The 15,694-nt window shown below is 39.4% G+C and overlaps 2 protein-coding genes across 8 annotated transcripts in view; one reads left to right on the top strand and one right to left on the bottom strand.

Annotated features, from left to right (window-relative positions):
- Positions 1–2,552: 2,552 nt before the first annotated feature.
- On the top strand, positions 2,553–6,208 carry LOC120794220 (ankyrin repeat and SOCS box protein 12-like). Of its 4 annotated transcripts, none has more exons than XM_040135057.1 (3): positions 2,553–2,659; positions 3,582–4,349; positions 5,482–6,208. In XM_040135057.1, exons 1-3 carry the CDS (start codon positions 2,647–2,649, stop codon positions 5,631–5,633), a joined length of 933 nt encoding a protein of 310 aa, XP_039990991.1. In that variant the 5' UTR covers positions 2,553–2,646; the 3' UTR covers positions 5,634–6,208. The 4 variants fall into 4 exon arrangements, with proteins under 4 accessions (XP_039990991.1, XP_039990990.1, XP_039990992.1 ...); XM_040135056.1 differs by having other exon boundaries at positions 3,579–4,349; positions 5,482–6,203; XM_040135058.1 differs by having other exon boundaries at positions 2,657–2,769; positions 3,579–4,349; positions 5,482–6,206.
- LOC120794218 (zinc transporter ZIP11-like) overlaps positions 6,137–15,694 on the bottom strand; it is a 124,353-nt gene continuing 114,795 nt past the window's right edge. For all 4 annotated transcript variants that reach the window (XM_040135053.1, XM_040135052.1, XM_040135051.1 and 1 more), the window contains 4 exons: positions 11,861–11,930; positions 8,104–8,202; positions 7,811–7,969; positions 6,137–7,697 (listed from right to left, as the gene is read on the bottom strand). In XM_040135053.1, coding sequence (XP_039990987.1) covers positions 7,619–7,697; positions 7,811–7,969; positions 8,104–8,202; positions 11,861–11,930 — 407 coding nt within the window. In that variant the 3' untranslated portion in view covers positions 6,137–7,618. The remainder of the gene's footprint in view (positions 7,698–7,810; positions 7,970–8,103; positions 8,203–11,860; positions 11,931–15,694) is intronic.

Genomic DNA, 15,694 nt, shown 5'->3' with positions numbered 1-15,694 from the left:
GTTCACCACAGGGGCATTGTAGAAATCAATATTCTCCCATCATTGCATTAAATGGTTGGATTCTTCTCATCTTTTTTCTGTCATTGCCAGAAGATTCTCCCCTCATCCAGAGTGTCATCGTGCAAGTTAAACATTTAGTCTTCCCTCACCATTAAGCCCAGCTCACACTCACATTTCCCTCTGCTAACACCCCCTCCCTTCGTCCTGCAAACACACTATGAATTATGGTGGTGTTGTTGTTTGAAAGGCCTCCTCTCCACTCTCTCTGAGCGCCTGGGTGACTTCTACTTTGTCTCTCAGCAACAGCTATAGAGGCAGAGTAGTGAGAGGAGGTCGGTGCTGCTCATTACCATGTTGTAAAACCCCTGGCCCTCAATAGAAACAGTCAGATTCACTCAGGCAGGATGCAACTAAGGGTCCTGACAGAAACAAGTCTTAGAAAGCAAAGAGTCGTTGTAGTTTCTGTGTTGTTTGGGTGCAAATGGTTGCTTTATATATGTTTTAGGAATTTAGAAGGATCAGTATCTTGTTCTGGGTTGTCAAAACCTTTTTAGTTAAGAAGTTCTTTCTTCTGCGTTGGACCCACGGCCTGTTGCCCAAGCACTAACATCAAGACCTCATCACTAGCCAAACAAAGGCTCTGTGACGCACATGCAAACGAAACAGAGCACGTTTTAAAAGGATGCCATCTGTGTTGCCTGGAGAGGGAACAGAGAAAGTTGCAGGCAGTGATAAGGCGAACGTAGCTGAGCATTGTCAGTCCACTGCTATAGATACAATTGTATTTCAATGAGATTGAACTTTTCCTCTCACAAAAGCACGAGATTCAGCGTAGAGGGAACTTAACTGATTACACTAAATATAGTTACAATTTCAATAGTTAAAGTAGTCCAGTACTCATCTTCAGTACAATTTTGGGTAGCCTAATTTAGTATGGTAGATTATACATCTATGACACCACATTTAAGGGGAAAATGTACTGTTTACTCCACTTTCTAGTTAATTCACAGATTAAGCTTGTACATACATATCATGTGAAAATCTTATACTAGAGAGTTTACATCCATGCCAGTAGTTGTGTAGTTGGGCACAGTGGTGCTTTGTGCCAAATGCTAATGTCAGCATGCTAACATGCTGATGTGTAGCAGGTGTAGCCTAGCATCAGCCCTGTTAACCATCCTAGTTTAGCATTTTAGCATGCTTAAACTTGCTAACTGGCACTAAAATGCGAGTACAGCTGAGACGGTGAGAATGCCATTAGCTTTGTAGGTATTTGGTCATAAAATAAAGTATTGGACAGATTAACATTTTGATGATGGTGGTGCTAGATGAAAAGTTAAGGGATCACCAAAGTCTCCCCAGGTGGGGATTTGAGTATCTGCTCCAAATTTTATGGCAATCCAGCCAACAGTCGACAAGACATTTAACTCATAACCAACTATGGACAGCGGATAAGAATTAGCTAAAAAATTGTACAATACATGTCTTTTTATGAGATTAATGGTTTTGGCTCCTGATCCCCCATAAATAAATGTAATAAATTAAACTAAAGTAAATGTTAGCGTCATGGTTGTGCTAGTGGAAAAGTCAGGGGATCACATCTGTTAATATACATCAACTGGGGACTGCCAATGTTTGTACCGAATTTTGTGCCAATGCATCCAGTAGCTCTCAAGACATTTCACAAAAGGCTCAAAATATCAGTGTAAAAATGTCTCTGCAAAACTTCATGACAATTTATCCAGCTTGGAGTGTACTAAAAATGAAATTTGAATTCACAGGTTGCATTAATAATTTCTAAGTACAAAAATATAATGCAGTTTATTACCTTTGTCAATTAGTAATTCTATTTTCTTATGCCGTCTTTGGTGTATCTGCCTATCATATTCCATTTCACAAATCACCCCTGCTTGCACTTTTACAGTTCTCTATCACTTAAAATGACTTAAATTTAAATACAAAGAAGCAGTGTGCCACCTAAAAATGAAATAAAATCTGACCTACCCAGCACCACTCATATTAAAATTTAGGTAGAGTTAAATCTATTTAATTATATAAAGTTTATAATGGCATTTTCACTATGGTACCAATTTCACATTTGATTTTATAATGGCCTTTTTAATTTTAAATTTTCATGTATTTTAAACTGGGCATTGGGGTGTCTTTGGGAAATAGGCCATCATGAAATACAAACAGCCTTTGGAAAAAAAAAGAACCCCTTAGAATTTAATTTTGCATAATTAAATATAAATGAACTCCATTAAAGTTCTCTTAATATGAATGTATTGGTCTATTTATATATTTCATTTCACTTTATTCATGTGATTATTTATTTAGCAAGTTTTTTTTAAAAATTCATTTAATACTGAAAAATTTGGGGCTCCATGAATTTAATCATCTTGAAATAGTTATTTTAACACACTGGATTTTGTAATGCGTTTTTGCATACAATGCACTTTTTTAAAATAAATGAACCAACTCGATGATTAAGAGTAAACACTGTAAAAGTCCATAATTGCTCCTGCGGCGGGAGGCTTTATGTTGTTTTAGCAGTTAGAGACACTAGAGGGCAGCAGTGCGACATTAAACTGAATGTCGTCCACAACGAGGAAGAAGAAGAAAGCAGGAAGATGAAGGCAGCAGCTGATGGTGACACATCGTAGGTTGGCTAATATAAAACCAAGAAAACATAGTAGAATAGCTTTTTTTACGGTGCTAAAAATCATTTAAAAGCAAGGAAACGCTAAGTTTGTAACTCGAACTTTGCAGGTGAATGTCGAACTTGATGTAAAGGTGGTAGCTTTAGCTGCAAATTAGCGAAATTCCTCCTGTTGCGGACCGCATATTAGCCTAGATAACGTTACGTTATACTCTATGTAGAATGGGGATGCAATAGGTAGCTACTGTATTGTAGTACTGAACATAGTTAACCTTTAGCTAGCCTTTAGTTCGGCATATATTAATGTAATAATATGTCTTCTTTCCCATCATTCTCCTGTCAGAACAACATCGTGCAGGAAGACAAAAATTCTAGAAATTCATATTTTACTCAACATGACATATTTTATTTTTTATTTTATGCCGAATTTTCCCGGACACCTTGATTGTCTATAATCAATCATTGGTCGCGGTTAATCGGTTGCCTACTTTAGCCGATGAATCACTAAAATTTAAATTGTGAAATATTTTCATAGTAGTTTGGTGTAAAGGGCCGGAACGGGCCAGCTCGATGCTTTCCCGTGTGAACATCTCAGCCTTCAAGTGAAGTTGTTGGATAGGAGTTTAAGAGAATGGTGTTACAGCTGACAAAATGAGCTCATTATCTTCATTTACGTTTCAAACCTATTATTATATGACATTAAATGAGTTCACAACAAGGGTCCAGCAACTTTACGGCTTCATTCAAGAGCTGTGTTGTACATTATACAGTTTAAATATCTCTGTAGATGAGTGTGTTGTCGGGTAGAAAACGAGGCTGTAGCAACAACAAATAAATTACCCTGCATATCTTTGAGCCGTTGTCATGTATGTATTTGATTTTCTAGCTCATTCTGCATGTCTTTGTCCACGCCTTTCAGCAGGTTCTATGCTCCGATTAAGGACCTCTGAAGAAGAAGAACGTGGTTGTGAAATATCCCAGCTCAGACAAGCAGTGTTACAAAACAATGACAGACTCCTTGATGAGATGCTCTGCCAAGAAATCTACAAGAAAGTCATCAACTGCAGAGGTGGTTGGGGCATTGCAGGCACGCCTCTGCATGCTGCTGTGTCTAAAGGCCATCTCAGCTGTCTGCAGGTCCTGCTAGCCCATGGTGCCCTGGTAGACTGCGTGGATGTCAAGGCTCAGACCCCCCTCTTCGCAGCCGTTCGTGGGAAGTACCTGGACTGTGTCTTAGCGCTCCTAGGAGCAGGCGCCAACCCTAACGGGAACTTGTCCAACAACTGCTCCCCCGTCCTCACTGCTGCTCGGGAGGGTGATGTGGAGATATTAAAGGAACTGCTTAAACATGGCGCAGAGGTGAACTCCCGTTCCAAAGTCTTGCTCTGGACCTCCAGTGCCAGGGTGACGAGCGGGCCACTGTACCTGGCAGCCGTGTACGGACACATGGAGTGTTTCAGACTGCTGCTCCTCTATGGGGCAGACCCAGATTACAACTGTACAGATGGAAAGCTGCTGAGTTCTATCAAGCAGCCTAAAACGGTGCTGGAGATGTGTCTCAGGCACGGCTGTGGCGTGGAGTACATCCAGCTTCTCATCGACTTCGGCGCAAACGTCTACCTCCCTACGCTGATCATCGAGAAGTCCACAAAGCAGAACGAGGCTGTGGAGCTGCTTCTGCGCGAAAGAGGTTTTGAAAATATGAATCATCCGTGTTTCTTCACAGTTCTGTTATCTCACCGGATGGTATCCCGCCGGCAGGTTGAATGACAACAAAGAAAGAAACTGAGGGCCGTTACATACTTGTTGAAGTTGAGCGGTTGAATGTAATCTTGAGACTCAAATTTAGAAACTGTTTATTGCATTTTGGTACCACTTTATTTTATGGCCCTGTAATTTCTGTATAGCTTCTGAATCATTTTCTTGTTCATTTGGTACACTTGCAGTGAATTAATTCCAATTAATTGCTGGCGTAACCCAGACAGGGTTTTAGCTGGTGCAAGGGCAGGTCAACTGAACAATAAAAAATGTTAAATTTTCCTGCAGACAAGAATAGAATTCTATATATACGGAGAATAAAATTTGCAATAATGACTGGATAATGAAGGGATATTTACTTGGATTTAAATCAAAGTTTTCTTTCAGAGAAAATCCTTTTTTTCCCTAAAATTAGTACCAAATTACATAGTTATTAGTAAAGGTTTGGGAATTTATTGAGCTGTAAAATAAAGTGCTGCTGAAATTTTAGGTATTCACTCCTGAAAACTATTAGTTACTTCTAGGACAGCACTGTGCTCTCTTGGTGGCTGGAATTGATCATCATATTACAGCTGCAAGACGCAGCCATAATGTTTTTCTGTCTTCCTGATCTGACATTGGTATTGGCAGCCACTGAAGAGGTACCTTCCTGCCTTTACCCTGCTGGGATCCCTCTTTACCGCTCCTATGCAGGATTCTTATTTTACAGTAGTATAAGTTTGTGTGTCAGCATGAACATTTAAAAAACCCGTTAAAGTCCCCGCTAACTCTTTTGCTGGATTTTCCCCCCATTTAATCCAACCCCCAACAGAGAGCAGAGCTTTGCTGTTCTAAAAAAAAAAAAAAAAGTTGCCCAGCAAACACACCCTTAAGCAGGGACATGATATTGCTGCAAACATCACAAACAGCCACAAAAAATACCCTTGATGCCTCAGACACATTGTTAGATAAAGTGTGCTGAATTCACAAAAATAAGAGTCAAGTTTTTAATATTATTTTGTGTCACCCATGTAATAGCTGTTTTTTTTTTGTTTTTTTTAATTTGTTGTCTCCTGTGTTTCCAGGTAATCCAAAAGCCCTGATGTCACAGTGCCGACTCGCTGTCAGAAGATACCTCAAAAAGATCAACAAGATCCACTGTATCGATCAGCTGGAAATGCCAACAAGTCTCATTAACTTCTTGCAACACAAAGTGGTCCCAGTAACTGTTCTGTAGCTAAGTGAGCTGGAGGCTAGTTGTGTAAATTCATTTTTATTTTAGCTAAACCTTTTGTTTTATTTGCAGATTTTGGACCACCTTTGTTTTTTTTGGTTTTTTTTAATGCCTCCTGTCCATTCATGTGCTGTTCTGTTAAGACAGAAAAGTCAAAACATTAAATGTGTGGATAAATAGTGTGTTCTTCTGTTTTACTCTCAGTACTTACCCTTTAGCTGTTGGAAAACCTCTGAAGGAAGCTGTTTCTTGGAGTTGCAGCAGTTTATCACATGTTCATCACCAGTTAGTTTATTATTTTAGAGGAGCTTTTTCCTCTTCTGAAAACTCGAAGTTTGCCTCACTCCAGCTTCCCCTTGTACTAGATCAGGGTCAGTATGTTTAAAGCTGCTCAGAGTAAAATTTTGCAGTTCTGCGTACCAATCTTTGAAGAAAACTTAATTCTGCATTTATTCTTAGAATTAAAAGTAAGAGCCACAAATAACTTTGTGTTAATACTTGGACTCAACTCCAGAATAATTTAATAAACCACCAGAAGTTTCCTCATTCAGTAAGCATTGACCAGCAGAAGCAGCAGCTTTACACTTTATGTCGTTTGGAAATGCATTATAAGTTGATAAAAGATACAAGGTCTGTCCCAGTACCCAGACTCCATATACTGTATGAAAAGTTCATGATATGATTCTTTCAAATGGTCACATTAACCACATCTATGTACACTGTATATAAATGTGTAATAATTATATTAGTTGAGCTTTGATATTAAAGAATTCAGGTGAGTTTGGAAGACAATTGAATTAAAAAAAAACAAATGACAAACTGATCTAAATCTACAAACTTGCCAGGAAACCTTTTAAGGTAATATTTCATTTTAAGGCCAATCTCCTGGGTTCTTTTTAGTCTTTTGAAAGACTATGGGTCTAAAGACATGCTAACAGCTTTGTGAGGCTGTACCGTAGTGCTTTAAGCTACTTGAGAACCGGATTGTCTGGGCCAAATTTCATGGTAATCCATCCAATAGTTGCTGAGATATTTCTGTCTGGACCAAAGTGGTGGACCAACTGACCAAAAGTCCAACGCTGCCATCGATAGAGAAGCGAATCAAACATACCTTGAAGAAAACTGAGAATCACTTGGTTGTTTAATTGTATAAATACTTCCCATGTAATTCAGCATGAACTTCAGCATTTAAATAATTAGATGCGGACTACAACACATGATTCTTCAGACTGACCTGTAGATAGCAGGAGATGTTAAAAATGAGACTCATTTGTTTGGAGCTTGTTACAGAAGACGATAAAGTAAATTATGTAAAGTATGACAGCTGAATAAGTCAACTAATTACAGTAAATGATCCTCATCAATGCTGTAATTATACAGAAACAAATGGTCGGATGAAGAACATGTAGTTTAAAAAAAGTCACATTGGGAATTTCATATTTCAGTACACCATAATCACACCGTGCCTTGCAGGATAAAATAAGAAAAACCTAATTTTTCATTCGCCGTCCCATAAATGAACAAATAAAACACCAGACTTCAAGTATTGCCATCATGAGGAAAAACCAGAAGAAGTAAACAAAAAAATAACATTCATTTAACGTTCTTAACTGACACGTTTGGTTTTAAAACGCTTCTGAAAAAGAAAAACTCAAAAAGCTGCATCCTGTCAAAACACATTCATAAGCTCAGCAATCAGGAGTATGTTCATTAAATATTTATAAATTCATTCCTAATGAGATATCTGCCAAACATTAAAAATAACTATTCAAGTCCAGTCTTCCATGCCTGTTTTACAAAATACTTCTGTGTTTCTATTATTGAATTAATACATTTCAAGTAGCAACAACTCAAATGAAATAGATAAACAGTGTTTCAGAATAAAACACTTAATTTGGTCCCCTTTTTAAAACTGAGGTCAGCATCACTGTCATGACATCATGGCAATTGAAGGTTCTTTTGACACTGTACCGGTCGTCATGGTGACCTCAGCCCAGGCCCACGTCTAGTGACATCATCACTACGAAGCCCAGGATGGAGGTCCAGGATGCCAGCTTCCCATTTCCACTGGTGACACCAAAACAGAGAAAAGAAAAAAATGGGAAAAGTGCGAGATGTTTCAAGAGAGCGCACATTTGTTGTTCCTTATCTCTCCTTCCATTACCCATCTTCCTTCTTACCTGACTTGAGCCTCTGGTATGATGTCATCTACCACCACGTAGACCATCGCCCCGGCAGCAAATGCCAGCGCATATGGCAACAGAGGTTCTGCCAGAACGACGGCAATGGCGCCCAGCAACCCAGCAATAGGCTCTACCATGCCGCTTAACTGGCCATACCTGAGAGGGAAACCAAAAACTTCAAGTTAAGTATCTGAATTTAAAGTATCTGCACTGTTTCTGTACAATCTCAGTTGTTCATTTATTGTACTCTCTGACACAGTTATTCGACACAGACACGTGTCTTTCCCTACCAAAAGGCTTTCCATGTTGAGACCCCTGAACCCCGGAGCGGCAGGCTCACTGCCAAGCCTTCTGGGAAATTCTGGATGCCGATACCAATGGCCAAATTTCTGAGGGAGTCACAAATAGTAAACAGTCAACAAACAGTCAGTTGACCTCCTCAGGGTCAATATACAGTACAGTATATAAGACATTGCTTGACAGGTAACTCTGGACATCTACCAGACTGTCAGTGGAACCAGAAGCCCTATGAAAGATATGAAACCTGATGAAGGGGAAAACAAGAGTATCTGTAGACCTGTCGACTTTTATGGTGGCGCCAGAGGAAGGGTCAGGGAATCACGACCGCCAACAAAGATACATCCTTGGGGCATATTTAATGTCTATCCAACACTTTGTGCAAATCCATCAAGTAGATGTTGAGATATTTCACAAGACAAGCCAAAACTGACCTTCTGCCAAAGCTAAATGAAGTCATGGGATCAGCAGAGTCATGAGGATTCATCCTCAGGGCACAAGGACTACCTGTGCCAAATTTCTAGGCAATTAAAGAGAGAGTTCTCAAGACATTTCAAAAAAAAAAAAAAAAAAAAAAAAAAAAAAAAAAAAGTCAGAGGATCAAAAAAAGTCAGGCTTCTCAGGCTGGGGGGGACTCGAGGTTATACAAAAAATGTCATCAAATTCATCCAATAATTGTTATTTCAGTCAGTCTCTAACAACTGATATTTCAGTCTGGACACCAGGTGGGGCAAGCAAACAAAAAAAAAAAAAAAAAAATTGAATATGAATAATTACAAATACACAAACATGTAGTGACTACTACACTAAAAACAAAAAAAAAAAAATGTTATATGTATATAATGGACAAAAAATGGAAAAAGTAGGCATTAGTACAGTGATACATCAACAGTGTCAGTGTTCAGTGTTGTAGTGTGTCCAACAGTTATTTGGCACTCCTGCCAGTGTGGAAAAAATCAAATTAATCCTCAAATCTGTATAAAAAATATAAATAAAAAATAAATAAAGCAAGTTGAAAGTACTGTATATTAGGTGTATTAGCATAGAAGCATTGCATGTGTGCATTGCATGCAAGTGTGCATGTGCTGTGCTCCCTCTCCTCATTGGTGCAATGTGAACTGTAAACTGAAACTGTAAAACTTCAAAAAAAAATTAAAATGTAAAAACCAAAACATCTCAGATAGAACAAACACTGGACTACTACTATACTGCACTATTTCATTCTTTTCATTCCTGCTCTTACTATTTGTGTTAATTACCAAAGTCTCAGTCCCATTTGTTTGTTTTTTTTTTTGTTTTGTTTTTTTGTTACAAAACAACATATTTCAGTAGTATTTAATGAAAAATTTAACGTATTTAAGCCCAAAAGCCCAAAAGTAGAGTAAAGAGTCAAGTACTTAGTGTCAAGAACAAAATACTGAACACATGAGATTTTACATTTTTTAATTTTGAACATTTTTGTTTTGACTGTTTTCAGAAAAAATTGAAGTCTGCAGTCAAAATTCAAATTTCAGTCTCTTATCAATTTGAATCATATTTGACCTGACCTGCTGCTGCACTTGACCCCTTATGACCTGTGAGGATTTTTTTGATTCATTACCTCATTTTTGATGTTGCATCTGATTGACTACTTGTTACAAACCACACGACTTTCATGTAAACATGCTCATAGTCAGATTGGTAAATACTGAGCTAACAGAGCCCGTTGGTAAACAGATTCATTGGATTTAGTGTGGACCTAGTGGTAGTGAACATATGAGACAGTCTTCTGCTCTTCTTGTTTTCAGAAATGGGCCAGTCATCCAAAGGAGCGTCTATTGGAGCTTGACATGTTCTCTGAGGCACTGTTTTTGTTACAATAATGACATGTTATCACTATTGACAGGTAGGCGTTTTTCTTACCCAAAGGCAAAGGTTTGTGTTGCGTGTTTTAATATAAAGGAAATATGGTGATATCACTTCTGTCCACTATCTCTTGTGGGGGGTGCTGCAGGTGTTTGGGTTACTGGGGCCATTAATAATGTTGCTACAGGCCATTCAGTCTGATTCTGTTTGTGATCTTCAAGGATAGAATCTCAGAGCTAAGCTGGGGGAAGGAGAGTTTCTGGGTCGGTGACCTCAGAATGATCTGGTTTGATTGACTTCGTCAGACTGTGTCCTTCAGCAATCACTGGGGTGGTTTGCAGCTGAGTGTGAAGCAGTCCTTTTATATTCTCATATAAAAGGACCTTCCCACCTTACCAGTCTGGTTGGTAAGGTGGGAAAAGACGAGGGGGGGCACCTGATTGGTCAGACAGGGATCTCTTGCCAAACAACTGCCACCTCTCTTTCCAGTAACAAAATGTAACCACCAGATGTCAGGAGCACAACGCACAGTGCCACACAGCAGCCATATTCTGTCCAGCCACCATTTGTATGGATCCAACTACAATTATGGGTACAGATGGAAATCCTGCCTATATTCTCACCCTAACTTTAAACACACTAAACCTAAAACCCAAAACTGTCTTTAATCTGGAACTAAACCCACCATTTTCAAATGCACACAAAAAACTTGGTCCACACTGAAACATCTAAACAGCCGTTTGAAATTTTTGTACAAATAATCATGCTTCCCAGAGGATGAAGCCAACTGACTTTGGTAATCCCTTGACTTCTCCTGTAGCGCCACTAAGAGGTTGACATTTTTGGTTTTTGGTGCAATGTCACAACCACTTTTGGATGGATTTGCTACAGAAATCTATGGTGCCAAATCCATTACACCAAGAATTCCGGCTGCTCTGGGGGCAAAGGAGGATCCTATCCAGTATTAGAAAAGTGTACCTAACAGAGTGACCACTGGATTTATACACCGGTACTTAATATATCTGCAAAAAAAGTTAATATGGGCTATAGAATGTACACTATTTTAATTTTTTCTTTGACCGGATTGACTTGACTTGATAATAGCAACAGAAAGAGATGGATCCACATTTATGCCTGCAAAAAGGCAACAGGAGCACCTGGAAGTGGGAGATGACACAGAGCTGGCCATTGTACAAGATACTTTTTTCTCATATTCCCTCAACAAGCACCTTTTCTGTTGACCTGGAGAGTTTTTTTAGGCAAGAGATACAGTATAATTTTCATAAGGTTCTGCCATACGTATCTCTTTGTTCAAGACATAATTATGTTGACTTTGATCCTCTCGAATGGGCTCATATAGAAACCAGCCTTTAGTAATGAAATATGCATGCACCTGTGCTGGGTGGGTTATAAAATGGGATGAGGCCAGAGCTCCACACGTAATGACCAGGCATTTCCTGCCTAACAACTGCCCAGGCTCTCTGCAGTACCACAATGTAACCACTAGATATCAGCAGAACACAACAAAGCACAGTTTTGAAACCCCTTACGACATTCTTACAAATAGCGTAAGCATACCTTACTTGTACCGAATCCCAACCATACTGAATCCTAATCTAAACTAGGCTAATGCCAAAAAAAGACAACATTTAATCTTATGACTACCAGTTGTTCCAGGTTTGGAAAACCAGTCACAGCGCTTCTAAACACATAATCCCAGGATCCACAGTTTTGTGTCCAGCTGCGATGCCGTACAGAATGTCTGTGGCTTTTCCATGGTCGATAAGCGTGCGCCTCATGATTTAGCCACTTCATTTCTCACTTGCCAGTGTGGTAGAGCGACATTTCTGGATAAATGGAGGTGTGCTCTGTATGCATGTTTGTTTGCCTTGATACCAGTCTTACCTGGCACTCTCAAAAGTAGCAGATGAAGTCTTTCCAATGGCTCCAAATCCAACTCCCACAGCCAGGCCCTCTGCAGATAAAAAAAAACACAGACAACAGACCCATGACTTGAAGCAAAATTTTAAGAAAGAGGTTGGAAAAATGTTGGCAAAGAGTACAATGAAGAAAATTAGTGAAGGAGATATCAAGAGGGTATGCAGAAGATTGAAAATATACCACCTAAAGGCTTTGGTCTGTTCTTTCAGACAGAACCGTGTGATCTACTTACTGTAATAGTCCGTGGGAGTCTCCAGTCCAAGGTATACACTGTGTTCCTTTTTTTTGGGTCTCACCTTCTATATTCTACTGATGAAACCTGCTACTAAAGTTTTATCCCCCTAAATATATCTGCAGAGGCAGCCCTTGCAAAATGTAGACATATTTGCTGAACTACTGATCCTTCACTGAGAGTAGAAATGAGAAATTGGGTCTTACTTTGCTTCTATGACTTGCTGGGAATTGCAACAAATTATATTCTCAAGATTCAATTGTTATAAATCTTGGAAAGCTTCTATTTCTACAACCGTACGACAAGAGGGATGCTGCACTGAGAGAGATTTCTACTGTTGTGACCACTGTATCGAGATGGTTTCTGTTCCCTCTTTACATGCTCTGTACACCCTGAGCAGCTTCCCTCTCCTCTGATGTTCCATTTGTCTCATTTGGTATGCCTGTCATGCATACTTAAAGTACACACCATTCAAACTGGAAGTGAAAAGGTCACAGTGTGTGATGTATCTATGAGTGTATTTGTGTGTTTGAGAAGTATGTGTGTGTGTGTGTGTGTTTGTCCAGTCAGATCTAATAGCTGTTATGCATTTCATAACAAAAAAGCAGAGGAACAGAATTACATCTACTTCAAATGCTGTTGCGTCCCTTCATGCCATTAACAGCTATGTTGCCACAATGCTAAAACATGTTATTTTCCTGATTTTTCTTTCCCCATAGCTAGCATTGAAAAAAAGATACGAGCAAGCATCAAGGAGTTGTGACAGTTGAGTGGTTTAGTAACTGGCCTTTGGAATCACATGTGACCCCACTGATCAAACCCCAAAACACTGAAAGTATTTCCTCCATAAAACAAAGATTTTTCTTACCTAAGAGCTTATTTTGAGTTTTGTAGCTCTATCCTATTTATTAATGGTAACTTGTTAACATGTGAACACATGCTAAACTATCCTACTGATTGATTTAAGAACATGGCCTACCTTCCGGTGCGACCTTCAGACCATTTACATTTTGTCATCAGACTAATGGTGACCTCCTAAGAAAAGCAAAGATGTTTCTTCACTTTTCTCCTGCTCCACAATTTTGTTTTCTGGTGCTTCAAGACAGCAAGCAGTTAATATTGCATGGTGTGCCACAGCGTTCATGAAGGCCTTACTTTTCCATACATTACATTTATTGTGGTCCACCTGCTCATGTCATCACATAATATTTATGATAGGCTTGAAGACAGTGATACTGGAAAAATTCACTGGACATCCAAAAAAAAAAAAAAAAATCTATCTTTGAAGCAGATGTTGCTCCAAACAGATTAATGTCTTTGTGCACTGGAGCAATACAGATAATTTAGGATAGTCAGGTACCGTTAAAGTCAGGTCCTGTTTAATTTCCCTCTATCAGGTCCTTTGGTCACTAAAGTCACATGGCAGGCTTTGGAAGCCAGCTGGAAAACCGAAATCACATTTAGTCATACCTTTTTGCAGTCAAATTAATGTGACTAGTGTGATATTTTTGTAGTATTACCTGGAATAAAAAATGATGTGTGGGGTAATATCAGAAATGCTTCTCTTCCTTCTCAGCCAGCTGGAGGTGCGTGTCGTGTTTTGATCGACAGCAGTCGGCAGCCTGAGCTCTGGCAGAGGAATGATTGATCAAGTAAGCAAACCTGCGCTGTAGCCTACATGTTTTGGGCTGACAGCGTGTTGTTAGTCTTATTAGGGAGGAACACGTCAGCATCTAAACTGACCAAAGTGACATTTGCAGGTATGTTTACCTGCTGTTTAATGTGCTGCAGCTGAGCAGCTTATCTATCATGCAAACTAATGTTAGCGGGTCTCTCTTCTTTGCTGAATGTCTGCTTGGTCACTCATTCAACAAGCTAAACAGATGAGGAGACTTTAGCATGAAAGCTAATCTGGGTGGGTGTTCAAAGTCGGTGGCTCTTTGTTTGTGTAGCAGCTGCTGTCTGGCTCAGTGTGACCGTCTGCCTATTGTGCCAATGCTGACGTTATTGTTCTTTGCAATTATGTTTAAAAATGAGGCGAATTGATTGGCTGTATGGAAACAAGTTCTTCCACTATGTTGACTGAGAACAACAGCACAATCATGAACCCAAAAAATTATTAATTTTTCCTGTTTTTTCCTCAAAGCAGAATGCAGTACATGGGATTTACAGAGCAGATATCTATGCTGTAGCAGACGAAAAAAAAGCTATTTAATTTCAGTTGGACAAACAATCATCAACTTGGTCAGCAGTAGCAAACAGTTGCCCTTTCTCTTTCTCCAGGCCACTCCATTCTTCAGTTGAGTCAGTGGGGGCTTTTTTGGATTTATATAAATATACATTATATAGTAGTAATTAATTATCTGGTCTCCTGAATGCAAAACAAGCTGATCTCTTTCAACCTCTTCTTTCCATTCTTATGTATTCTTCCACCGTATCATGACTCACTCTCTCACTCACTGAAATATTAATAGCCTACATCAAGATATACTGCCTTAAACCAAGAGCAAGGGACACAGCTAAAGATAAAGTAAAGAGAGAATAAGAGAAGTACGAAGAAGCAAAAGAAAGATGAAAGGGAGAGTGGATAGACGAGACAGTGGCAAGAGGGGAAGTGATCAGTATCCCGATGCCTCTGCAGCTGCTGACTTCAAGAGCCCAGGGACCACTTCATCATAATCTAACACCTGTCATTACGTCTGATAACAATGCACACCAGTTCTAATCGACTTCCCACTGGTCCATTAAAGGTGAACATACCGTAGTGACATCATGAGCAAAGGCACCCTTCAGTTACACTGTAGGTCCCTGCTACAATCCATCTCTATACTCTGGCACCGTCTGAAATGCCACAGGGCCAGTAGAAACTGTCTGTGCTGAAAAAACGTTCACTGAGTTTAAATAAAACATTAGCTTAGAGAGTTTCAGTGTTTGGTGTTTGGAACAGCTAGAACAAGGCTAGGGGCAAACTCCAAACGTCCCATATATGGCAGGGAAGGAAATGGTATCACATACTAAGATATTAATTAAATAACTGAGATTCTCCTCTTAACTTCAGAAACACCACTGATGCTTCTGTCTGGATCTGTGGAAACCAGTAAGAAAAATGTTTGTATCATCTGCTCTTCTGGATCAAGAGTAAGGGTTTTCCAACAACAGCTGCTCACCTGTAGTACTGCTACACAGCTGGAAATGTGAGCTGGGGGTTTGGGAGCACTACACGCCCACACACCTGTCAGGTTTTACTCATGAGACTCATGTTTTACTGTCTTTGCTGGAATCTCAAGGCCATTCAATTAATATCTCATGGATTGTTACAATATGGAACAGAACCAAACCTCTACCTTCCCGGCTTCAGTTGCTGCACTCCTGACAGAAATGACAATCAAGATGAAGGGGCAGCAGTAGAGGAACAGGTATCCGTGTCTGCTGTGACACTGATGTGACTTCAGAGTGTCAATGTCCAAAACACCAGAAACCGTTCTTTGTATTTGTTTTGTCTCTTGTCAGTCAGTGGTTGTACAGAATTCTCTGCCTTTGCATCACATGACATTACATTCATTTGG

The sequence above is a fragment of the Xiphias gladius genome, chromosome 9 (assembly GCF_016859285.1).
Source record: "Xiphias gladius isolate SHS-SW01 ecotype Sanya breed wild chromosome 9, ASM1685928v1, whole genome shotgun sequence".
Lineage (NCBI taxonomy): Eukaryota > Metazoa > Chordata > Actinopteri > Istiophoriformes > Xiphiidae > Xiphias > Xiphias gladius.
Note: the sequence above shows the minus strand (reverse complement) of the source record. Positions and strands in the feature narration are given on the sequence as shown.

What these genes read in the sequence shown, in the direction of transcription:
- LOC120794220 (XM_040135056.1), top strand. An exon ending in GCTGCTTCTGCGCGAAAGAG is followed by an intron (nt 4,350 to 5,481) that starts GTTTTGAAAATA and finishes CTGTGTTTCCAG; the next exon opens with GTAATCCAAAAGCCCTGATG.